Genomic DNA, 26,156 nt, shown 5'->3' with positions numbered 1-26,156 from the left:
GACCTTCCACCTCTCTTCTTCTTTACCTCTCTATCTCTATTCCTCTCTACCTCTCTTCTTCTTCACCTCTCTACCTCTCTTCCTCTCTACTTCTCTTCATCTTACCTCTCTATCTCTATTCCTCTCTATGTCTATTCCTCGCTACCTCTCTTCTTCTTTTACTCTCTACCTCTATTCCTCTCTACCTCTCTTCTTTCTTTACCTTCTCTACCTCTATTCCTCTCTACCTCTTATTCTTTACCTCTCTTCTTCTTTACCTCTCTACCTCTATTCATTCTACCGCTTCTTCTTACCTCTCCACCTCTATTCCTCACTACCTCTCTTCTTCTTTACCTCTCTACCTCTCTTCTTCTTTATCGCTCTACCTCTATTCCTCTCTACCTCTATTCTTCTTTAATCTCTGTCTCTATTCCGCTCTATGTCTATTCCTCTCTACCTCTATTCATTTCTACCTCGCTTCTTCTTTACCTCTCCACCTCTATTCCTCACTACCTCTCTTCTTCTTTACCTCTCTACTTTTATTCTCTTTCCTCTCTACCTCTCTTCCGTTCTACCTCTCTTCCTCTCTTCTTCTTTACATCTCTACCTCTATTCCTCTCTACCTCTATTCTTCTTTACCTCTCTATCTCTATTCCTCTCTACCTCTTTCTTCTTTACCTCTCTACCGCTATTCCTCTCTACCTCTATTCTTCTTTACCTCTCTATCTCTATTCCTCTCTTATTCTCTCTACCTCTCTTCTTCTTTACCTCTCTTACTAGAGGTCAACCGATTAATCGGAATGGCCGATTAACTTCTCTAGGATAGGGGGCAGAGTTTTCACTTTTGGAAAAATAGCGTGCCCAATTTCAACTTCCTTCTACTCATCCCCAGAATATAAAGATATGCATAGCATTAGTATATTTGGATAGAAAACACTCTGAAGTTTCTAAACTGTTTGAATCATATCTGTAAGTATAACAGAACTTATGTTGCAGGCAAAACCCTGCTACATAACTAACCATTAATTTTTCTTTTTTTTTAAGTCACTGTCTGTTCAATGAGTTTCATTGGGAAGTCAGATTTCTAATCACTCTGTTCTCAGTTCCTACTGCCCACTGGATGTCACCAGTCTTAGAAATAGGTTGAGGTTATTCATTTGTGCAATGAAGAAGAAGGCCATCAGGAAGCAGTGTAACGTCATGTGTACTGTTTGAGAGTTTGCGCAAGACTAAAAAAAGTAGCGTTAGTTTGTTGATCTCCTGTATTGAAAACAGATAGACCCGTCTTCAATTTGATCGATTATTAACGTTTACAAATAACTTAAGTTTGTATACAAAAGTACTTTGAAATGTTTTGGCAAAGTTTAGAGGTAATTTTTTAGATATTTTTGTAGTGACTTTGCGCAAATTGGAAGCTGTTTTTTTGCGGATCAACCGCGCAAATAAATGGACAATTTGGATATATATGGATGGAATTAAATCGAACAAAAGGACCATTTGTGATGTTTATGGGACATATTGGAGTGCCAACAAAGAATCTCGTCAAAGTAATGCTGTTTTTATATTTTATATCTGCGTTTTGAGTAGCGCCGGCAGGGTTGAAATATGCTACTCTCTCTTTGTTGACATTGGTGCTATCATCAGATAATAGCATCTTATGCTTTCGCCGAAAAGCCTTTTGAAATCTGACATGTTGGCTGGATTCACAACGAGTGTAGCTTTAATTTTGTATCTTACATGTGGATTTAATTGAAGTTTGAATTTTATATAATATTTTAGAATTTGGCACTCTTACATTTTCCCTGGCTTTTGGCCAAGTGGGACAGCTACCGGATCCCGCTCCCAGAGAGGTTAATAGGGCCGATTTCACAGTCCAATCGGTTAACTGCATTTTGGACACCGATCATGCGGCGACGATTACATTGCACTCCATGAGGAGACTGCATGGCAGGCTGACATACCTGTTATGCGAGTGCAGCAAGGAGCCGAGGTAAGGTGCTAGCTAGCATTAAACGTATTTTATAAAAAACAATCAATCTTAACATAATCACTAGTTAACAACACATGATGATATTACTAGTTTATCTAGCTTGTAATTTATCATTAATCACACCCAACGGAGTGATGTTAACAACGTATTCGCGAAAAAAGACACTGTCGTTGCACCAAGAGTGTACCTAACCATAAATATCAATGCCTTTCTTAAATCAATACACAAGTATATATTTTTAAACCTGCATATTTAGTTATATGCTTGCTAACATGATTTCTTTTAACTAGGAAAATTGTGTCACCTTTTCTTGGGTTCTGTGCAACAGAGTCGGGGGGTTATGCAGCAGTTTGGGCGCCCTGGCTCGTTGCGAACTGTGTGAAGACCATTTCTTCCTAACAAGACAGCCAACTTCGCCAAAACGGGGGTGATTTAACAAAAGCACATTTGCGAAAAAAGCACAATCGATGCACGAATGTACCTAACCATAACATCAATGCCTTTCTTAAAAATCAATACACAGAAGTATATTTTTTATACCTGCATATTTAGTTAAAAGAATCCAGGTTAGCAGGCAATATAACTAGGAATTGTGTCATTTCTCTTGCATTCATGGCACGCGAGTCAGGGTATATGCAACAGTTTGTGGCCGCCTGGCTCGTTGTGAACTAATTTGCAGAATTTTACATAATTAGACATACATTGAAGTTGTGCAATGTAACAGCAATATTTAACTTATGGATGCACCCGTTAGATAAAATACGGAACGGTCCGTATTTCACTGAAATCAAATGTTTTGTTTTCAAAAGTGATAGTTTTCCGGATTTGACCATATAATGACTAAGGCTCGTATTTCTGTGTGTTATATTAAGTCTAGGATTATAGAGCAGTCTGACTGAGCGGTGGTAGGCAGAGCAGCTCTCCCCTCCCGGTTCCTGTATTCGGTGTGTGTGACACCCTGTTGGTGTTAGTGTTTATGTGTATGTGTGTGTTTGTGTGTGTGTGTGTGACACCCTATCTCGCATTAGCTCAGAGACAGAGAGAAACATAGAGAGAGACACAGAGAGTCAGTAGACCAGACAAGGCTCAATATCCACTCCTATCATGTCCCCAGATCAAACTTATAATTTATTTAGTCACCAGAGCAGAGCCCCCCAGCTGGTGTGTGTCTGTGTGTGTGTTAGAGCTGGGCGATATGAAGCTGGGCAACATTTTCTTTAATCCATATTGCAATAAATTGACACTTTTCATATCCCGATATATACATGTTTTATTTTTCATTCAATTTTTTTTTCATTCCACTTTGTAACACAACAAAATGTGGAAAACATCAAGAGTTGTGAATACTTTCTGAAGATAATGAATATTATTCACTACCTGAGGAAGTGGGAACTCAAAACACAGCTAGATTGCTAACTCAAAATATTATACTGTTTCTAAATAGATTAATCAATTAGCCTACATGGCTATCAGTAAATGTAGGCTAATGTCCTACAAAAACTTTCCAGCACTTGGCCTTGGCTACTTGATGTCCTATTCACTGCAAGTGGCACGCTCCACTCCGTGGGCGCATCAAAACAATACTAAACTGGTGCCATGAACTCAATATTAAGAGGTGAGAAATACAGTATATACTCACATTCCTCTCCTCCCTCTCTCGGTGTCAGTCATTTTCGGTTTATCGTCACCTGCTGGTGATCAGGTAAACACCTTCTGGCGATCAGGCAAACACCTGTTGGCGATCAGGCAAACACCTGCTGGTGATCAGTTAAACACCTGCTGGCGATCAGGCAAACACCTGCTGGCGATCAGGCAAACACCTGCTGGCGATCAGGCAAACACCTAGCTGGCGATCAGGCAAACACCTGGCTGGCGATCAGGCAAACACTCTCTGAGCGATCAGACAAACACCACCTGCTGGTGATTAGGTAAACACCTTCTGGCGATCAGGCAAACACCACCTGCTGGCGATCATGGTAAACACCTGCTGGTGATCAGGTAAACACCTGCTAGCGATCAGTTAAACACCAGCTGGCGATCAGGCAACACCTGCTGTGATCAGGCAAACACAGCTGGCGATCAGGCAAACACCTGCGGTGATCAGGAAACACCACCTGCTGGCAATCAGGTAAACGCCTTCTGGTGATCAGGCAAACACCATCTGCTGGGTGATCAGGTTAACATCATCTGCTGTGATCAGGTCAACACCATCTGGTGATCAGGCAAACACCTGCTGGTGATCAGGCAAACACCTGCTGGCGATCAGATAAACACCTGCTGGCGATCAGGTAAAACACCTGCTGGTGATCAGGCAAACACCAGCTGGCAATCAGGCAAACACCACCTGCTGGCGATCAGGTAAACACCTTCTGGCGATCAGGCAAACACCACCTGCTGGTGATCAGGTAAAACACCTTCTGGCGATCAGGCAACACCACCTTCTGGCGATCAGGCAAACACCTGCTTGCGATCAGGCAACACCACCCTGCTGGCGATCAGGTAAAACCCTGCTGGATGATCAGGTAAACACCTGCTGTGATCAGGCAAACACTGCTGGTGATCAGTTAAACACCAGGCGGCGATCAGGCAAACACCTGCTGGTGATCAGGCAAACACCTGTGGTGATCAGGTTAACACATCTGCTGGTGATCAGGCAAACACCAGCTGGCGATCAGCAAACCCTGCTGGTGATCAGGAAAACACCACCTGCTGGCAATCAGGTAAACGCCTGCTGGCGATCAGGCAAAACACTTCTGGTGATCAGGCCAAAAACCATCTGCTCAGTGATACAGGTTAACAATCATCTGCTGTGATCAGGTCAACACCATCTGGTGATCAGGCAAAACCTGCTGGTGATCAGGCAAACACCTGCTGGAGATCAGATAAACACTGCTGGCGATCAGGTAAACACCTGCTGGCGATCAGGCAAAACACACCCTGCTGGCGATCAGGTAAACCTGCTGGTGATCAGGCAAACACCAGCTGGCAATCAGGCATACACCTGCTGGTGATCAGGCAACACCACCTGCTGGCGATCAGGTAAACACCTTCTGGCGATCAGGCAAACACCACCTGCTGGTGATCAGGTAAAACACCTTCTGGCGATCAGGCAAACACCACCTTCTGGCGATCAGGCAAACACCTGCTGGCGATCAGGCAAACACCACCCTGCTGGCGATCAGGTAAACACCTGCTGGTGATCAGGCAAAACCTGCTGGCGATCAGGCAAACACCACCCTGCTGCGATCAGGTAAACACCTGCTGTGATCAGGCAAACACCAGCTGGCAATCAGGCATACACTGCTGGCGGTCAGGCAAAACACCACTGCTGCGATCAGGTAAACACCTGTTTGGCGATCAGCAAACAACCTCTGGCGATCAGGCAAACACCACCTTCTGGCGATCAGGCAAACACCTTCTGGCGATCAGGTAAACACTTGCTGGTGATCAGGCAAGCACCACCTGCTGGTGATCAGGTAAACACCTTCTGCCGATCAGGTAAACACCTGCCAACCCTTGCCGTGTCTGAATCCTGGCTTAGGAAGGCCACCAAAAATTCTGAGATTTCCATACCCAACTACAACATTTTCCGTCAAGATAGAACTGCCAAATGGGGAGGAGTTGTAATATACTGCAGAGTTAGCTTGCAAAGTTCTGTCATACTTTCCAGGTCTATGCCCAAACAGTTCAAGCTTATAATTTAAACAATCTCTCCAGAAATAAGATTCTCACCGTTGCCGCCTGTTTTAGACCCCCCTCAGCTCCCAGCTGTGCCCTGGACACCATTCAGAGTTTGTTCTGTTAGGTGACCTAAACTGGGATATGCTTAACACCCCGGTAGTCCTACAAGCTAAGCTGGATGCCCTCAATCTCACACAAATCATCAAGGAACCCACCAGGTACAACCCTAAATCCGTAAACATGGGCATCCTCATAGATATTATCCTGACCAACTTGCCCTCCAAATACACCTCTGCTGTTTTCAATCAGGATCTCAGCGATCACTGCCTCATTGCCTGCATCCGCTATGGGTCCGCGGTCAAACGACCACCCCTCATCACTGTCAAACGCACCCTAAAACACTTCTGCGAGCAGGCCTTTCTAATCGACCTGACCCGGGTATCCTGGAAGGATATTGACCTCATCCCGTCCGTCGAGGATGCCTGGTCGTTCTTTAAAAGTGCCTTTCTCACCATCTTAAATAAGCATGCCTCATTCAAAAAATGTAGCACTAAGAACAGATATAGCCCTTGGTTCACTCCAGACCTGACTGCCCTTGACCAGCACAAAAACATACTGTGGCGGACTGCAATAGCATCGAATAGTCCCCGCGATATGCAACTGTTCAGGGAAGTCAGGAACCAATACACGCAGTCAGTCAGGAAAGCAAAGGCTAGCTTTTTCAAACAGATATTTGCATCCTGTAGCTCCAAAATGTTTTGGGACACTGTAAAATCCATGGGGAATAAGATCACCTCCTCCCAGCTGCACACTGCTCTGAGGCAAGGTAACACGGTCACCACCGATAAATCCATGATAATCTAAAATTTCAATAAGCATTTTCTACGGTTGGCCATGCTTTCCTCCTGGCTACCCCAGCTACTTGCCCCGAGCCTCCCCAGCTTCTCCTTCACCCAAATCCAGATTGCAGATGTTCTGAAAGAGCTGCAAAACCTGGACCCGTACAAATCAGCTGGGCTAGACAATCTGGAGCCTCTATTTCCAAAACTATCTGCCGCCATTGTTGCAACCCCTATTACCAGCCTGTTCAACCTCTCTTTCGTATCGTCCCGAGATCCCTAAAGATTGGAAAGCTGCCGCAGTCATCCCCCTCTTCAAAGGGGGTGACACTCTAGACCCAAACTGTTATAGGCCTATATCCTTCCTACCCTGCCTCTAAGGTCTTCGAAAGCCAAGTTAAACAGATCACTGACCATTTCGAATCCCACCGTACCTTCTCCGCTGTGCAATCCGGTTTCCGAACTGGTCACGGGAGCACCTCAGCCACGCTCAAGGTACTAAARGATATCATAACCGCCATCGAAAGAAGACAGTACTGTGCAGCCGTCTTCGTCAACCTGACAAGGCTTTCGACTCCGTCAATCACCGTATTCTTATCGGCAGACTCAACAGCCTTGGTTTCTCAAATGACTGTCTCGCCTGGTTCACCAACTACTTTGAGACAGAGTTCAGTGTGTCAAATTGGAGGGCCTGTTGTCCGGACCTCTGGCAGTCTATAGGGGTGCCACATGGTTCAATTCTCGGGCCGACTCTTTTCTCTGTATATATCAATYATGTCGCTCTTGCTGCAGGTGATTCTTTGAACCACCTCTACGTAGACGACACCATTCTGTATACATCTGGCCCTTCTTTGGACACTGTGTTAACTAACCTCCAAACAAGTTTCAATGCCATACAACACTCTTTCCGTGGCCTCCAACTGCTCTTAAACACTAGTAAAACTAAATGCATGCTCTTCATCTGTTCGCTGCCCGCACCCACCCTCCCGACTAGCATCACTACTCTGGACGGTTCTGACCTAGAATATGTGGACAACTACAAATACCTAGGTGTCTGGCTAGACTGTAAACTCTCCTTCCAGACTCATATTAAACAGCTCCAATTCAAAATCCAATCTAGAATCGGCTTTCTATTTCGCAACAAAGCCTCCTTCACTCACGCCACCAAACTTACACTAGTAAAACTGACTATCCTACAGATCCTCAACTTCGGCGATGTCATCTACAAAATAGCTTCCAATACTCTGCTCAGCAAACTGGATGCAGTCWATCACAGTGCCATCCGTTTTGTTACCAAAGCCCCTTATACCACCCACCACTGCGACCTGTATGCTCTAGTCGGCTGGCCTCGTACATATTCGTCGCCAGACCCACTGGCTCCAGGTCATCTATAAGTCTATGCTAGGCAAAGCTCCGCCTTATCTTCAGCTCGCTGGTCACTATAACACACCCACCCACTAGCACCGCGCTCCAGCAGGTATATCTCACTGGTCATCCCCAAACCAACACCCCTTTGGCCGCCTTTCCTTCCAGTTCTCTGCTGCAGTGACTGGAACGAATTCAAAAAATCGCTGAACTTTAACTACTTTAACTAACCCCCACTAACTTTAACATCAGCTATCTGACAGCTAACCGATCGCTGCAGCTGTAAATAGCCCACCCAATCTACCTACCTCATCCCATATTGTTTTTTTTTACTTTCTGCTCTTTTTTGCACACCAGTATCTCTACTTGCACATCATCATCTGCTCATTTATCACTCCAGTGTTAATCTGCTAAATTGTAATTATTTCGCTACTATGGCCTATTATTGCCTTACTCCTCACCCCGTTTGCACACACTGTATATAGACTATTTTTTCTATTGTATTATTGACTGTACGCTTGTTTATTCCATGTGTAACTCTGTGTTGTTGTTTGTGTTGCACTGCTTTGCTTTATCTTGGCCAGGTCGCAGTTGTAAATGAGAACTTGTTCTCAACTAGCTTACCTGGTTAAATAAAGGTGAAAAAAAGAAAGAAAAAGGGAAACGCCTTCTGGCGATCAGGCAACACCAGCTGCTGGTGATCAGGTAAACACCTGCTGGTGATCAGGCAAACACCTGCTGGCGATCAACGTAAACACCTGCTGGTAAAATGCCCTACTTAAGGGTGTGCTGTGATATCTTGTTATGAGCTTCAAACAGAGTCGACAAGCATCATATGGGAAATATCACATGGACACCACTGTCACAGGTAGAGAGAGGGAATCAGGTAGAGAGAGAGGGAATCAGGTGAGAGATTATAAGGTAGAAAGAGAGAATAAGGTAGAGAGAGAGAATAAGGTAGAGAGAGAGAATAGGTAGAGGAGAGAGAATCAGGTAGAGAGAGAGAATCAGGTAGAGAGAGAATCAGGTAGAGAAGAGAGAATCAGGTACAGAGAGAATCAGGTAGGAGAGAGAGATCAGGTAGAGAGAGAGAGAATAAAGGTAGAGTGAGAGATAATGAGGTAAGTGAGAGAATAATAAGGTAGAGTGAGAGAGAATAAGGTAGAGTGAGAGAGAATCAGGTAGAGTGAGCGATAATGAGGTAGAGTGAGAGATAATAATGGTAGAGTGAGAGAGAATCAGGTAGAGAGAGAGAATCAGTTAGAGAGAGAGAGAGAGAATAAGGTAGGTAGAGAGAAATCAGGTAGAGAAGAGAGGGAGAGAGAGAAAAAGGTAGGTAGAGAGAATCAGGTAGAGAGGAGAGAGAGAATACGGTAGGTAGAGATATGTATCGAGAGAGAGAGAGAATAAAGTAGAGAGAGAATAAGGTAGAGTGAGAGAGAATCAGGTAGAGTGAGAGAGAATAAGGTAGAGAGAGAGAGAGAATCAGGTAGAGAGAGAGAATCAGGTAAGAGAGAGAGAATCAGGTAGAGTGTGAGATAATCAGGTAGAGAGAGAGATAATAAGGTAGAGTGAGAGAGAATCAGGTAGAGAGAGAGAAATCAGTTAGAGAGAGAGAGAGATAATAAGGTAGGTAAGAGAGAATCAGGTAGAGAGAGAATCAAGTTAGAGAGAGAAGAGAGAGAGAATCAGGTAGGTAGAGAGAATCAGGTAGAGAGAGAGAGAGAGAGAGAATAAGGTAGGTAGAGAGAATCAGGTAGAGAGAGAGAGAGAGAGAATAAGGTAGGTAGAGAGAGAGAGAATACGGTAGGTAGAGTGAATCATGTAGAGAGAGAGAAGAGAGAGAGAGAGAGAGAGAGAATAAGGTAGAGAGAGAGAGAGAGAGAGAATAAGGTAGAGAGAGAGAGAGAGAATACGGTAGGTAGTAGAGGTCGACCGATTATGATTTTTCCATACCGATACCGATTATTGGAGGACCAAAAAAAAGCCGATGCCGATTAATCTGCCGATTTTTAAAAAATGTATTTGTAAAATGACAATTACAACAATACTGATGAACACTTATTTTAACTTATATAATACATCAATAAAATCAATTTAGCCTCAAATAAATTATGAAACATGTTCATTTTGTTTAAATAATGCAAAAACAAAGTGTTGGATAAGAAAACTTTGCCATGGCAACGGGGCAGCAGAACAGCGCAGCAGTAGTAGCAGAGCCCACGAGCACCATGTCCCCACTCCCCCTCAGCGCAGAATCCATTCTCTACCCTAAAGAGGCCAAAAATGACACAACGAGGAAAGCTTTTAAACAGAAACTACTAAAGGGGAGGCCAGAAACCCTTTTTGCAGACCCTCTAAAAAACGGTGACGTGAGTAATCTCATCTTCCTCACTGACCAGCCAAATGCATGGCGCTCAGCAGTGTGGCTCTCACTACCCATCCATAAAGAAAGAGGGAATCTGTAAATGGGTGGAAGCTGAAAATCAAAGGACAGATGACCCAGACAGCACCAATGATAACAATCAACCTCTACAAGACTGGAACTGTCATGGTTAAGGTAACATTAGGCTGTTTGAACACAGACTTTCAGACCATTAAGGAGGAGCGGAGAGAGAGAAGGACACCACCAGTGACATCCCTCCCACAAGACAAACTCCACCAGCACCACCTCACCCCTACTCTCCCCACCCAAAAAGGCACATCCAGCACCTCTCTTCCCACCATAGTGGAGGACACGCCCCAGGAGGAGAGCGACCCCCTCAGTGCAGAGCAGGCTCAGGCCTCCTCACCACCATGGCTGCCATGAGGGATGAGTTCACCAACCTGGGGGGGAGGTGGTCCTGCTGAGGGAGAGTGTGAGCAAACAGCAACACAGACAACCACACCTTAGAGGAGCTCCTCACCAAGGTGAAGGACAGAGCAGGACAGCAGCCTTGCAACACAACTGAAAGAGGTTCAGCAAGAGAGGACGGACTCAAGAGAGAGCTGGCTGATCTAACAAAGGAGGTGAGAGAGCTCCAAAAAGACAGGCAGAACAGTATAACGATCTGACCAACTAAGAAAGGAGCTGCAGGAGAGAAAGAGAACAGAGGACAGGCCTGCAGGAGCAGCTAGATCACCACTCTATGACCTGCCCTCACACAGCAGAGGAGCCCAGCTCACCAAGCCAGGCTTCCCCAGCCCTGCCTGCTGCACCCTCCTCCCAACCCACAGAACAGCCTCCCACTGACAGCAGCAACCGGCACAGAGCAGCCACACCCCAGCTCCAACACCCACACCCCACCCAGCCCCCCCCTCTGCACCCTCCAGTCCAGAAGAAACCACTGGCTGACATCGTCCTGTTGATGGACTCAAATGGAAGTTTGTTCAGGAGAAAAACTTTTCCCTAGACACAAACGAGAAAGGTGTGGTGCCCAACAACGCAGAGTGCCATGGAGCTGCTTGATAAGGCCATCTCCGGGTCGCCAAGCCAACATAATAATACATACCGGAAGCAAACGACTGCGTGCTCAGCAAGGAAGGGTGGCGGACTTCACTACGGGGGTGATTCGAGAAGGCCTCCGCAATCTCCCCACTACGCAAATCGTCGGTGTCAACCCTTCTACAGAGAAGGACTTCCACTCTGCCACAATCCAAAGTATACTGCCAGCCTATCCGGTACTGTGCCCTGCGACCCATAGTACACCTGGCCCACCATCCACCCTGATCTGCGACTGTTCTTGCCATTTCACTGTACAGGGAGACAATCCTTGCCAAAGACTTCAAGGACGTCGCTTTAAACCGCAGCCCGACCTCTCCACCCAGGAACAGTGGAGCAATCTCCACCCCGCCGGATCACCGAGACACACACCCGGATCAGCACCCTGGAACCCCAGCCACGACCACAGCACCACCAACCTCAATGCCCACCACAGCCAGCGCAGCATAGACCACCCCAGCCCAGCTTCAGATCCACACAGACGAGGCCTCCCACCCCCCTGCCCCACACCGCAGACCCACACTTGGAGGAGCCACAGCCAGCAGGCAGAGCTACGCCACAGGCTGTGAGAGGAGCAACTGGCCCAGCCCCCACCAACCAAATGAGTGACATTAAACAAATGCTGAGTCTACTATGCTCACATGTGTAGGCCGAGGGTCATTGTAAGATGAGCACAAGAACTCCACCCTCCTCACACTACATCCACCCAAGTGGCATGACACAAAATCTTAAATGATAAACAAATCACATTTGCATAATACGAGTTTACTTTAATTGAAAATCCTATTTTATAGTTTCTTGTTGGATTGTGAGCGTATGTCTCATTTGAAGGTAAAGAAAAAAAAGTTATGTAATCTTTTTACGTTGCATGTTGGAATTACAAGGATTGAAGTCCTCTGCTTTTGGGCTAAGAGCAGAAACCCAGACTTCCTGAAAGAAATTGATGATGTTGATATTGTAGTACTACAGGAAACATGGTGCAGAGGTGATGTTTCCACTGGCTGTCCACTAGATTTTAGGGAGATAATCATACCATTCACTAAATTAAAAGGAATCAGACAGGGCAGAGACTCAGGGGGAATGCTAATATGGTATAAATCTGAACTAATTCATTAAATCGAATTGATCAAAACAGGAGAATTCTTTATATGGTTAAAATCAACAAGGAGGCTATCTTGACAGATAAAAACGTCTTCCTCTGTGCCACATACATTCCCCCCTCAGAGTCACCCTACTTCAATGAAGAGAGTTTCTCATTCTAGAGGGGGAAATTAGTCACTTTCAGGCCCAAGGCACGTACTGGTCTGTGGAGACCTAAATGCTCGAACAGCAGAAGAACAAGACACTATTAACAGTCATGGGATAAACACCTACCAGGAAGCACACAACCTTTCCCTCCCACATACCCCCACAGAAACAACTATGACAAAGTGAAAAACAAAAAACGGAGTACAGCTCGTGAAGCTCTGTCGAACCACTGGGTCTGTACATAGTCAATGGTAGGCTGAGAGGGGACTCTTTTGGTAGGTACACCTAACAGCTCATCCCTTGGCAGCAGCACTGTAGACTACTTCCTCACCGACCTAAACCCAGAGTGTCTGGGGACAGCGTGTGCTCACTCTGCTCCAGGGGAGAGGTAGAGACAGAGCTGCATTTCCTATTACACTGTGACAAATACTCAGACCTAAGAGAATATTTATTTCCAAAATTATAATTCAATACAAAGAATTTGAAACTAATAAAGATGAAGAAAAAATCTAATATTTATTGGGTGAAAAGCCAAAATGTGCAGTTTTGGCAGCCAAATATGTGTTCTCCTGCCACAACCTGAGGGACAGCCAGTGAAAAGTGCGTAATGTTGATACCCGGGTGGGCGCAGTGGTCTAAGAAGTCTTTGAACGAAGAGAAGATTCAGTCAATTCAAAAACTGACAACGACGTGGCAACAAGTCACAGTGGTTGAGGAAAAGGAAACTTTTTTTGAATAATGTGTATATAAACTATGTAAATAATACAATTATTTGATTTATGTAAATTCCATGAATACTGTATATGTCTATTTTGAGTTTATTCCCGTATAGGAATACGGTGCCATTTGGGTCAAAACTAGTGCACTATATAGGGATTAGGGTGCCATTTTGGGATGCTTACCGAACCTCGTCCTTACTTTCGGAGGCTGGTGGAACGGAGTAATGGTTTGTTGTTACCAGTTCCTTATTTTTTGAGTCTCTGGGTTTGCGCCCAGGGCTGGGCTGGGTTCTAGCCCAGGCTCTGTCGCAGCCGGCCGCAACCGGGAGATCCATGGGGCGACGCACAATTGGCCATAGCGTCGTCCGGGTTAGGGAGGGTTTGGCCGGTAGGGAGGGTTTGGCCGGTAGGAGATATCCTTGTCTCAGTATGTTAAAAAAAAAAATAAAAATAAAATAATAATAATAAAATGTATGCACTCTACTGTAAGTCGCTCTGGATAAGTGCGTCTGCTAAATGACTAAAATGTAAAATGTAAAATGTAAATAATATTTCCCGTTTGTTTTGTCTTTCATACCAGGTCATGTGTCTTCTCAGTCATGTTGACACTGGTCTACTACCATTGCTTTAATGTATTGTTGTTCTGATTAATATTGGTGTTGTAGTTGTTGTCCACTACTACTATTTTATTGCTGTTGGTCCCACCATTTATTTATATAAAAATATATATTTATATATTGTATATATATACATTTATATTTATTTTTATTTTTCGATATGTATACTTTGACAATGTAAGTAATAATGACTTGCCATGTCAATAAGTCAATTGAATTGAGAATGGTAGAGAGAGAGAATAAGGTAGAGAGAGAGAGAATACGGTAGAGAGAGGATAAGGTAGAGAGAGAGAATAAGGTAGAGAGAGGAATCAGGGAGGAGAGAGAGAGAGAGAATAAGGTAGAGAGAGAGAATAAGGTAGAGAGAGAGAGAGAGAGAGAATAAGGTAGAGAGGAGAGAAGAGAATAAGGTAGAGAGAATCAGTTTTGTAGTGATTCAATTGTTGATGATGTAAAGAATATTTGCTGGTCTGTGGTGTGTAATGCGGAAGCAACGTGACACATTTATGAAACTACTTATTCCAGTTACTAATAAGCACACACCCATTAAGAAAATTACTGTAAAAACTGTTAAATCCCCTTGGATTGATGAGGAATTAAAAAATTGTATGGTTGAGAGGGATGAGGCAAAAGGTATGGCACACTATATTAGGCCCAGCCTTTGGAACTTTGGTTTTCCTAGATATGGCTATTATATTGTGATCACTATGGATCACTATGGATTTGGATACTGCTTTAAAGCAAATATCTGCAYCATTAGTAAAGATGTAGTAAAGATGTGATCAATACATGTTGATGATTTCATTCCTGTGCTGTTTGTAATTACCCTGGTAGGTTGACTGACAACCTGATCCAGGTTGCAGGCACTGGTTACAGTTTGAAGTTTTTTCCTGAGTAGGCAGCTTGATGATAGCTGACTGGCTATCATATACTTCTCTGTTGATATCACATACATTAAGCATTTCACACATATTATCCAGATACTGACTGTTAGCACTTGGTGGTTTATAGCAGCTTCCCACAAGAATGGGCTTTAGGTGAGGCAGGTGAACCTGTAGCCATATTACTTCAACAGTATTTAACATGAGATCCTCTCTAAGCTTTACAGGAATGTGGTTCTAAATATAGACCGCAACACCGCCTCCGTTGGCATTTCTGTCTTTTCAGTAAATGTTATAACCATTTATTGTTACCACTGTATCAACGAAGGTATTATCTAAGTGAGTTTCAGAGATATGAATGAATATCATATGTTACAAGCAAGTTATTGACTTCATGGACCTTGTTTCTTAGGCRACATATGTTAATATGGGCTATTTTTAGCACTTTTCTGGGTTGCTTGATTGTTTTTAATGCTTTACTGGGAAGCTTATCAGAGGTAGACTTACTCATGTTATTTACATTGGAGCTGATAGTGCAGAGTTTTTAATTTTCTTATTATTTAACTAGGCAAGTCAGTTAAGAACAAATTCTTATTTTCAATGATGGCCTAGGGGCAGAATGACAGATTTTTACCTCATCAGCTCAGGGATTCAATCTTGCAACCTTTCGGTTACAAGTCCAACGCTCTAACCACTAGGCTACCTGCCGCCCCAGAGTGAGCTGCATAAAGTGGTCTTCCTACTATTGCACACCGCCTCAGTGCTAACAGTGTAACTCTGGTTTATAGGTTCATGATTACTGCTTACAATAGCTGTAGGATAAACAGATGTATTCGGTGCAGTTAGGGGTACATCAATTTAATTACTTACATTGTGTTTGCCAATGCCCCTAAGATCATGTACATTTGATGCAGCATTATAACGACTCATTGTCACAATGGTAGGGATTAACTGAGCTGGTCTTGGATCATTTACCAGTCATTGTTTCAACACAGCCTTGAAATGCGTGGACAGAGTCCAGGAGCCAAGATGATTTGGATGGACTCCGTCATTCCTGTAGAGTATCTTCTGTTTCCAGAAGGTGTCAAAGTTATCAATAAAAGTGACTCCAGCAGAGCTACAGTAGTCTTTTAGCCAGATGTGTAATGCCAGCAGTCTGCTGAATCTTTCACACCTGCGACCCAACGATAGTACTGGACCTGAAATTATTGGCCGTTTTTTGGAGTCTTTTAATGCTAAAATCAGTTCTTTAAAAACAATTTTCAAATGTTCCGAGTTAGCACTCCTGATGTCGTTTGACCCCACATGGACTACGACAGTGTCAGCTCCCGGCATCTGTGGTAGAATAGTCAGAAGCAGCCATGTTATGTCCTGTACTCGAGCTCCTGGGTAGCACAGGGCTTTTGCCTTGGCGACCGAGATGTTTCTCACCATAGAGCTGCCTATGATGACAGCTGGTGATGTTGAACAGGCCGGCTCTCAGGCAGCCTCACGGTCTTGTGAGGCTGGGAGCTCCGAGGATCTGAACCCGAGGTAGAAGCCACCGGAGAGGGAGACAGAGCCGAGGACGAAGACGCAGATACCTCCGGATCCGATCTTGATTGGGAAGCCACCATGGATGAAGGCACCGGAACCTCTGMATCCAGGGTGGCAAAGCTGTTTCTGGTCTGTGTCAGTTCCGGGCTCAACATCTCCATGGAGACCCCCGTTGCCAGAGGACGCCTTATTCGACCTCCACGGGGAATGACGTAACTCCATGGCTGGTTGATTGGGTTGAGATCAGCTCCGTTCTGCAGGGAAGGGGGAGACCCATTCAGGGATGGAACCCTGCCTAGCACGGGCCAGTCGGCTGTGGAGAGCCGACACGACGGTGAAACTTCCACCAGACCAGAGCGGCATCCGGCTACTGGGGTGGAAAAAAAATAAAAAGTAGGTGGGCGTGGGTTCCCCAGTAGCTTATGTAGGTTTGCTACTTGCTTGCTAAGAGTAGCTACTTCGATCCTGTAGTCCTCCGCAAGCAAGCAGTTGCTACATTGAAAATCAACGCGGTCCACATTGTCCCGGAACAAAGCAAAGTAAACGCAGCTTCTGCAACGTTGGAAACGTTCAATAGCGGCCTCCGTTTGAGACCGCCGAGCCAGGTAGGCTAGCTGGGCTTTCGCGTCTCTCCCCGCAGGTTCCCGGGACAGATAGCAGCACTCACAGCAATTTAGCCCAACAGAGCCGCAGGATTCAAAGTAAAATAAAAGTATATAAAAACACTGTCAGCTTTTAAACCGAGGTCTTTAGTTCAGGTTTCGACGTTCGACAGGTTTCAGTTTCAGCGTTCGACAGCGTTCAACAAAAACAAACATACGTCGCTCTTTGATGACATCAGTGTCGCATTAGCAAGATATTTCATAGCTAGCGTTATATCTTTCAAGAAAACTTAATTAGAAAGAATTATCTACGCATAACGAGCAGCTAATTTTATAGACACAAGATGCTACACCGCCGACCAATCTGAAACTCATCTTTCGGCATGTCCAGCTCATTCATTCTCTCAGCCAATCATGGCTAGCGGGAAGGTTCCTGACTTTTTCTGTGACTAAACCAACTAGGCTCGTAATTTAACAACTTTATTTAACATCTGTATTTACAGATGGTATACAACTTTGTTATTAAGGCACATGAAAGTTCAAATGTTCCAGAAGGCATTTCTGACATTGGCATTTCTTTTCTTTAAAAATAACGTTCAAATGGCTCTCCTGTGAAGTCGTGACATACGCCTAGTTTCCTGAAACAGGTCACATTTTCTTCCACGGGGCGTGGGATGAGACAGGGATGCAGCTTGAGCCCCATCCTCTTCAACATATATAGTGCATTTGGAAAGTATTCAGACCCCTTGACTTTTTCCACATTGTGTTACGTTACAGCCTTATTCTAAAAAACATTTAATAATTTCCCCCCCTTATCAATCTACACACAATACCCAATAATGACAAAGTGAAAACAGTTTTGTAGACATTTTAGCAAATGTATTAAAAAAAATAAATAAAATACCTTATTTACATAAGTATTCAGACCCTTTGTTATGAGACTCGATATTGAGCTCAGGTACATCCTGTTTCCATTGATCATCCTTGAGATGTTTCTACAACTTGATTGGAGTCCACCTGTGGTCAATTAAATTGATTGGTCATGATTTGGAAAGGCAAACACCTGTCTATATAAGATCCCACAGTTGACAGTGCATGTCAGAGCAAAAACCAAGCCACGAGATCAAAGGAATTGTCCGTAGAGCTCAGAGATAGGATGTGTCGATGCACAGATTTGAGTACGGGTAGCAAAAAATGTCTGCAGCATTGAAGGTCCCCAAGAACACAGTGGCCTCCATCATTCTTAAATGGAAGAAGTATGGAATCACCAAGACTGTTCCTAGAGCCAAACTGAGCAATCAGGGGAGAAGGGCATTGGTCAGGGAGGTGACCAAGAACCCGATGGTCACTCTGAGAGAGCTCCAGAGTTCCTCTGTGAAGATGGGAGAACCTTACAGAAGGATAACTAACTCTTCAGCACTCCACCAATCAGGCCTCTATGGTAGAGTGGCCAGACGGAAGCCACTTCTGGAGTTTGCCAAAAGGCACCTACTTACTTGAAACAAGATTCTCTGGACTGATGAAACCAGGATGAACTCTTTGGCCTGAATGCCAAGAATCACGTCTGGAGGAAACCTGGCACCATCCCTACGGTGAAGCATGGTGGTGGCAGCATCATGCTGTGGGGATGTTTTTCTGTGGCAGGGACTGGGAGGCTAGTCAGGATCAAGGGAAACATGAACGGAGTGAAGTACAGAGAGCTCCTTGATGAAAACCTGATCCAAAGCGCCCAGGAACTCTGACTGGGGTCAAGGTTCACCTTCCAACAGGACAACGACCCTAAGCACACAGCCAAGACAACGCAGGAGTGGCTTCGGGACAAGTATTTCAATGTCCTTGAGTTGCCCAGCCAGAGCCTGGACTTGAACCCGATCTAACATCTCTGGAGAGACCTGAAAAAAGCTGTGCAGCGGCGCTCCCCATCCAACCTGACAGAGCTTGAGAGGATCTACAGAGAGGAATGGGAGAAACTGCCCAAATACAGGTGTGCCAAGCTTGTAGCGTCATACCCAAGAAGACTCGAGGCTGTAATCACTGCCAAAGGTGCTTCAACAAAGTACTGAGTAAAGGGTCTGAATACTTATCTAAATGTCATATTTCCATTTTTGATGAGGTATTTATTTTATTTTATTCAGTTTAGAATAAGGCTGTAACGTAACAAAATGTGGAAAAAGTCAAGGGGTCTGAATACTTTCCGAATGCACTGTATATCAGCAAATTGCCGATGTCACTAGAACAGTCTGCCGCACCGGGCTCATTCTACTAGAATCTGAAGTCAAATGTCTACGGTTTGCTGATGATCTGGTGCTTCTGTCCCCAAACCAAGGTGGTTCTACAGTAGTCTTCTGCACAGATTCTGTCAGACCTGGGCCCTGACAGTACATCTCGTTAAGACAGAAATAATGATGTTGAAAGAAACATTTTTCCTTTGTTTAGTCTTTATTTAGTTGGTCAGGACGTGAGCTGGGTGGGTATGATCTATGTTGTCTGTTTCTATGTGGGGTTTCTTGTTTGGCCTGATATGGTTCTCAATCAGAGGCAGGTGTTAGTCATTGTCTCTGATTGGGAACCATATTTAGGTACCCTGTTTTGTAGTGTGTTTTGTGGGTGATTGTTCCTGTTCGTCTGTTCTGTGTTCATCTGGTCTGTGTTCACTAGTTCGGGACTGTAGCGTCTTCGGTTCTTTCTGTCAGTTTGTTGTTTTTGTTCGTTGTTTAAGTAGCCTATTAAAATATGGATTATCATCACGCTGCAGTTTGGTCGTCCTCTCTTTCACCTGAAGACAGCCGTTACAGGTCCAGTTGCCAGGACCACAAATACAAATTCCAACTAAACACCGTTGCCCTGGAGCACACAAAAAACTAAATATACCTTGGCCTAAAAATCAGCGCCACAGGTAACTTCCACAAAGCTGTAAACGATCTGAGAGACAAGGCAAGAAGGGCCTTCTAAGCCATCAAAAGGAACATAAACATCGACATACTAATTAGGATCTGTCTAAAAGTACTTGAATCAATTATAGAACCCATTGCCCTTTATGGTTGTGAGGTCTGGGGGTCCGCTCACCAACCAAGATTTCACAAAATCGGACAAACACAAATTGAGACTCTACATGCAGAATTCTGCTAAATATATCCTCCGTGTACAACGTAAAACACCAAATAATGCATGCACAGCAGAATTAGGCCAATATCCCTAATGATCAAAATCCAGAAAAGAGACATTGAATTTTACAACCACCTAAAAGGAAGTAATTCCCAAACCTTCCATAACAAAGCCATCACCTACAGAGAGATGAATCTGGAGAAGAATCCCCTAGAGAAGCTGGTCCTGGGGCTCTGTTCACAAACACAAACAGACCCCACAGAGCCCCAGGACAGCAACACAATTAGACCCAACCAAATCACGAGAAAACAAAAAGATAATTACTTAAAATTACAAAAGAATAGAATGCTATTTGGCCCTAAACAGAGAGTACACCGTGGCAGAATACCTGACCACTGTGACTGACCCAAAATGAGGAAAGCTTTGACTATGTAGAGACTCAATGAGCATTGCTATTGTGAGAGGCCGCCGTACGCAGATCTGGCTCTCAAGAGAAGACAGGCTATGTGCATACTGCCCACAAAATGAGGTGGAAACTGAGCTTACACAGATTACACAGACCCACAAAGAATTGGAAAACAAATACAATTTTCATAAACTCCAATATCTGTTGGGTGAAATACCACAGTGTGCCATCACAGCAGAAAGATTTGTGACCTGTTGCCACAAGAAAAGGGCAACCAGTGAAGAACAAACACCATTGTAAATACAAACCATATTTATGTTTATTTATTTTCCCTTTTGTACTTTAACTATTTACACATCGGGACAACACTATATATAGCCATAATATGACATTTGAAATGTCTCTATTCATTTGGAACTTTGATGAGTGTAATGTTTACTGTTCATTTTATATTGTTTATTTCACTTTTGTTTTTTATCTATTTCACTTGCTTTGGGTATGTAAACATATATTTCCCATGCCAATAAAGCCATTTGAATTTAATTGAAAGAGAGAGCAAGAGAATCAGGTAGGTAGAATGAGAGAGAATCAAGTAGGTAGAGAGAGAGAGAGAAAATCAGGTATGTAGAGAGAGATAGAAATCAGTTTGGTAGAGAGAGAATTGGGTATGTAGAAAGAGAGAGAATAAGGTAGAGAGAGAGAGAGAGAGAGAGAATAAGGTAGGTAGAGAGAGAGAGAGAATAAGGTAGAGAGAGAGAGAGAATAAGGTAGGTGGAGAGGGAGAGAAAGAGGAGAGAGAATACGGTAGGTAGAGAGGGAGAGGAAGAGGAGAGAGAGATAGAGAGAGAGAGAATAAAGTAGGTAGATAGATAGATAGAGAGAGAGAGAATAAGGTAGGTGGAGAGGGAGAGGAGAGTGAGAGAGAATAAGGTAGGTAGATAGATAGATAGAGAGAGAGAGAATAAGGTAGGTGGAGAGGGAGAGGAGAGAGAGAGAGAGAGAGAGAGAGAATAAGGTAGGTAGATAGATAGAGAGAGAGAGAATAAGGTAGGTAGATAGATAGAGAGAGAATAAGGTAAGTAGAGAGAGAGAGGAAGAGGTGAGAGAGAGAGAGCAGATGTGATGATTAAGTCTGGGTGCGTCGGGGTGTGTGTGTGTGATAGTGCTTCCCTTGAGGAACACAGAGATGAAGGAGTCACAGCATCTGTTGACTGCTGCTGCTGCTGCTGCTGCTGCTGAGAAATCACTTCACAAAGACTCTGAGGCACACACACACATGCACGCACACACACACATGCACGCACACACCGATGCATGCACACACACACCAATGCACGCACACACACACCGCTCCAAGGACTTTTATCCTTTTATCCTGCCCTGCATGGTCACAGGGATGGGATTGAATGAATTATTACTACAGTAGCCTTGGGTTCCGCACCCAACCCAACATTGCGCCTTGTTTCTGTTTGTGCGTGTGTGTGTGTTATCTATATATTAGAACAGAGAGGTAATGTATAAGAAGGTATTCTGCTCAGATCAGCTAGGATAAAGACACACACGTGCACGCACAGACACACAGACTCACACACACACACACACATGTAGATCAGGCAAGAATAAAGGCCTCTATTAAGAAAATGAATAATACCAGTCGAGAGGAGGTGTCCCTGGACTGGTCACATGGTGTTGAATTCCCAGACGTGATTGGCTAGTTGTTGTGGTCGCCACGGCACTGCAGGGCGGGACTGGTATGTTGACGGATGTTTGAGTCTAAAGCGAGATGGGGCTGCTACACACACACATGCTACAGCATCAGCCGTTTCAGCCCTGTGCGTATGCCATCTAATCCGTTACCCATCATGCATTCTGCTCCCCTAATGAAAATGCAAGGTCCCATCTGTCACAGGAGCCTATGGCAAATGGAAGAGAGGGTTCGCCTGAGAGGGCCTGGATGATGGAGGATCATTGTGAAGGACCCCAGAGCCACAACAAATGAATAACAACTGAAACATCTTTAAGGAAGCTACTTGAATTGCTCCTGTTTTCCCTCAAATTCCTCTCATATCTCTCCCGCTGCTCTGACTGTGTTGGTAGGCAAATTGATACAAAACAGTTACACCATAGTTGTTTTTGGACATACTGTAGACGTAAACCATAGGGGGGGTCATTCTCCTTCTGTTATAGTCAGTTACACCAGCGTTCTTAGAAAGTCACACCAATTCACTGAACATCACTTAACACGCCATGTTAACATCCTCTACAACGCTTCCCCTTTCCCCTGATTACTCACACACACACACACACCACAAATGCTTGTTGCTATGACATCTTGAGCTGAATGCAGTCGAGGAAGATTTGTATTTATTAATTGTATTTAACCTTTTATCCTTTTATCCAGTGTAACCTTGTTTTACCAGATAGACTGATCCCTCTCTTTTTCTCTCTCTCTCTCTCTCTCTCTCTCTCTAACTCTCTCTCTCTCTTTCTCTCTAACTCTATCTCTCTCTTTCTCTTTAACTCTCTATCTCTCTCTCTCAGGGTTTTTTCCGTAGATCCATCCAGAAGAACATGGTGTACACATGTCACCGGGACAAGAACTGCATCATCAACAAGGTGACCAGGAACCGCTGTCAGTACTGCCGGCTCCAGAAGTGCTTTGGCGTGGGCATGTCCAAAGAGTGTGAGTCTTTCTCTCACACACACACACACATACACACGCACATTCGCACACGCACACCACTGTTACTACTGTCGTTTCCAGAAGTACATTCGATGGGAATGTCCAAAGAGTGTTGGTTAGTTTGTCTCAATCCCACATCTCTAATCCCAAACCACGCCACTAGGGAAGTTTCCTGGAATAACAGGAATCGAGGGACCCCTAGTCTTGATCAGAGATCACATGCTACACACACCATCCTACCCATCCTTTAGAGGATTTAAACACACACACATACACCTACACACACATAAACACACATACACATTATCCTATTCCCCTAGTGTAGGTATTCCCAAACTGGGGTGCGCAATGACGTCGGGGGTACGCCAAATAAAAATGTAATTCACATTAAAAGATGAATGCAAATAAAATGCAAGCAGTCCATTTATATTTTCCAACGGGGCGGTACATTTGGGTAAGGTTTTTTTCTCGCCTGAGTAGCCTCGTTTCACTGCCAATAATAAAATTCAACCATCTAGTGTTCAGCCAAATAACAACACAATGTCAAATACAGGTAGCCTAGTCAAATAATTATCATCCAACCACATTAACCATTACTCTCTCACAGGAATTCCACTAACGGTCCGTACGTAGCCAAATGTAGCTTCTGCTCATGTTGGTATCTGCACTGATGGCGCAAAATCCATGACAGCGAGACATAGTGGAGTGGTAACGCGCGTGCAAGCAGTTGCTCCCGACGCCACTCGGGTTCACTGCAGCATCCACCGAGAGGCTCTTACTGCCAAGGGAATGCCTGACCGCTTGAAAGACGTTTGGGACAATAAAGTGAAAATGGTTAACTTTGTTAAAGCAAGGTCCCTGAATATGTGTATTTTCTGCACTATGCAATGATGTGGGCAGCGACCATGTAAAGCTTTTACAACATACACAAGTGCGCTGGTTATCAAGGGGCAAAGAATTGAAACGTTTTTATTTTTAATTGAGAGACGATCTTAAAGTTTGCATGAAGACGAGTTTCTCACAACACTGGCCTATCTGAGTGATGTTTTTTCTCACCTGAATGATCTGAATCTAGGATTAAAGGGACTCTCCACAACTATATTCAATGTGCGGGACAAAATTGAGGCTATGATTAAGAAGTTGGAGCTCTTCTCTGTCTGCATTAACAAGGACAACACACAGGTCTTTCCATCATTGTATGATTTTTTGTGTGCAAATGACATCAAGCTTACGGACAATGTCAAATGTGATATAGAGAAGCACGCACCTGAGTGAGTTGGGTGTGCAATTACGCAGGTACTTTCCTGAAACGGATGACACAAACAACTGGATTCATTATCCCTTTCATGCCCTGCCTCCAGTCCACTTACCGATATCTGAACAAGAGAGCCTCATCGGAATTGCAATAAGCGGTTCTGTGAACATTTTATTTAATCAGAAGCCACTGCCAGATTTATGGATTGGGCTGCGGTCAGAGTATCCTGCCTTGGCAAATCGAGCTGTTAAGACACTGATGCCCTTTGCAACCACGTACCTATGTGAGAGTGGATTCTCGGTCCTCACTAGCATGAAAACTAAATACAGGCACAGACTGTGTGTGGAAAATTATATAAGACAGACTCTCTCCAATACATCCCATCATTGCAGAGTTATGTGCATCCTTTCAAGCACACCCTTCTCATTAACCTGTGGTGAGTTATTGACAATTTTCAATGGACAAATAAGGTTTTATATGTAAGATGGTTAAATAAAGAGCAAAATGATGTATTATATTATTTGTGCGCTGGTCCTATAAGAGCTCTTTGTCACTTCCCACAAACCGGGTTGTGACAAAAACTCACACTCATTKTTATGTTTAACAAATGTATCGTATAGTGTGTGGCAGGCTTACAATGGTGGCAAAAAACAACATTTGAGAGTGCGCTGACCCTGGTGCTAGAGGGGGTACGTAGCTGGAGGTTGAATGTTTGAAGGGGTACGGGACTATAAAACGTTTGGGAACCACTGTCTTAGTGGTTTTAACTTCACTCGGGTAGGGGGCAGCATTCAAATTTTGGATGAAATGCATGCCCAAATTAAACTGCCTGCTTCTCGGGCCCAGAAGATATGATATGCATATAACTGTAGATTTGGATAGAAAACAATCTAAAGTTTCCAAAACTGTTAAAATAGTGTCTGTGAGTATAACATAACTGATTTGAAAAATCCATTCAGGAAGTAGTTTGTTTGGGGGGTTTTGTAGTTTTCTATTCAATGCCATTACAGTATCCATTGACTTAGGACTGAAATTGRAGTTRCTATGCCTTCCYCTYGATGTGAACAGTCTTTAGAAATTGTTTCAGGCTTGTATTCTGAAAAATGAAGAAGTAAGAGCAGTCTGAATGAGTGGACCCTAAAGTGTCACAGAGCTTTTTCATGCGCGAGACCGAAAGAGTGCGTTTCTTGTTTACCTTTTAAATTGACGACGTTATTGTCCGGTTGAAATATTATCGATTATTTAGGCTAAAAACAACCTGAGGATTGAATATAAACATCGTTTGACATGTTTCTATGAACTTTACGGATACAARTAGGATTTTTTTGTCTTCCTGTTTTGACTGCGTTTGAGCCTGTGGATTACTGAAGAAAACGCGCAAACAAAACGGAGGTTTTTGGATATAAAGAGACTTTATCGAACAAAAGGAACATTTATTGAGTAAATGAATGTCTGCTGACTGCAACCATATGAAGATATTCAAAGGTAAGGGATTCATTTTATCTCTATTTCTGATATGTGTAACTGTTCTACTTGGCTGGCTACTGTTTGTAATGATTTGTCTAGTGGGCTATGTTCTCAAATAATCGTAAGGTATGCTTTCGCCGTAAAGCATTTTTTTAAATCTGACACCGTGGTTGGATTCACAAGAAGTTAATCTTTAAACCTATGTAAAATATGTTTTGTTTTCTGAATTTTTATAATGAGTATTTCTGTATTTGAATTTGGCGCCCAGCAGTTTCACTGGCTGTTGAAGAGGTGGGACGCTA

General features: G+C 43.9%; 1 protein-coding gene across 1 annotated transcript in view; it reads left to right on the top strand.

The window, feature by feature from the left end:
- Nucleotides 1-26,156, top strand: part of LOC139022499 (retinoic acid receptor beta-like) — a 107,921-nt gene that overhangs the window by 64,634 nt on the left and 17,131 nt on the right. The window contains exon 3 of the mRNA XM_070436020.1: nucleotides 22,991-23,132. Within this exon, the coding sequence (XP_070292121.1) occupies nucleotides 22,991-23,132 (142 nt within the window). The remainder of the gene's footprint in view (nucleotides 1-22,990; nucleotides 23,133-26,156) is intronic.

Source organism: Salvelinus sp. IW2-2015, linkage group LG30, assembly GCF_002910315.2.
Source record: "Salvelinus sp. IW2-2015 linkage group LG30, ASM291031v2, whole genome shotgun sequence".
NCBI classification, from domain to species: domain Eukaryota; kingdom Metazoa; phylum Chordata; class Actinopteri; order Salmoniformes; family Salmonidae; genus Salvelinus; species Salvelinus sp. IW2-2015.
Note: the sequence above shows the minus strand (reverse complement) of the source record. Positions and strands in the feature narration are given on the sequence as shown.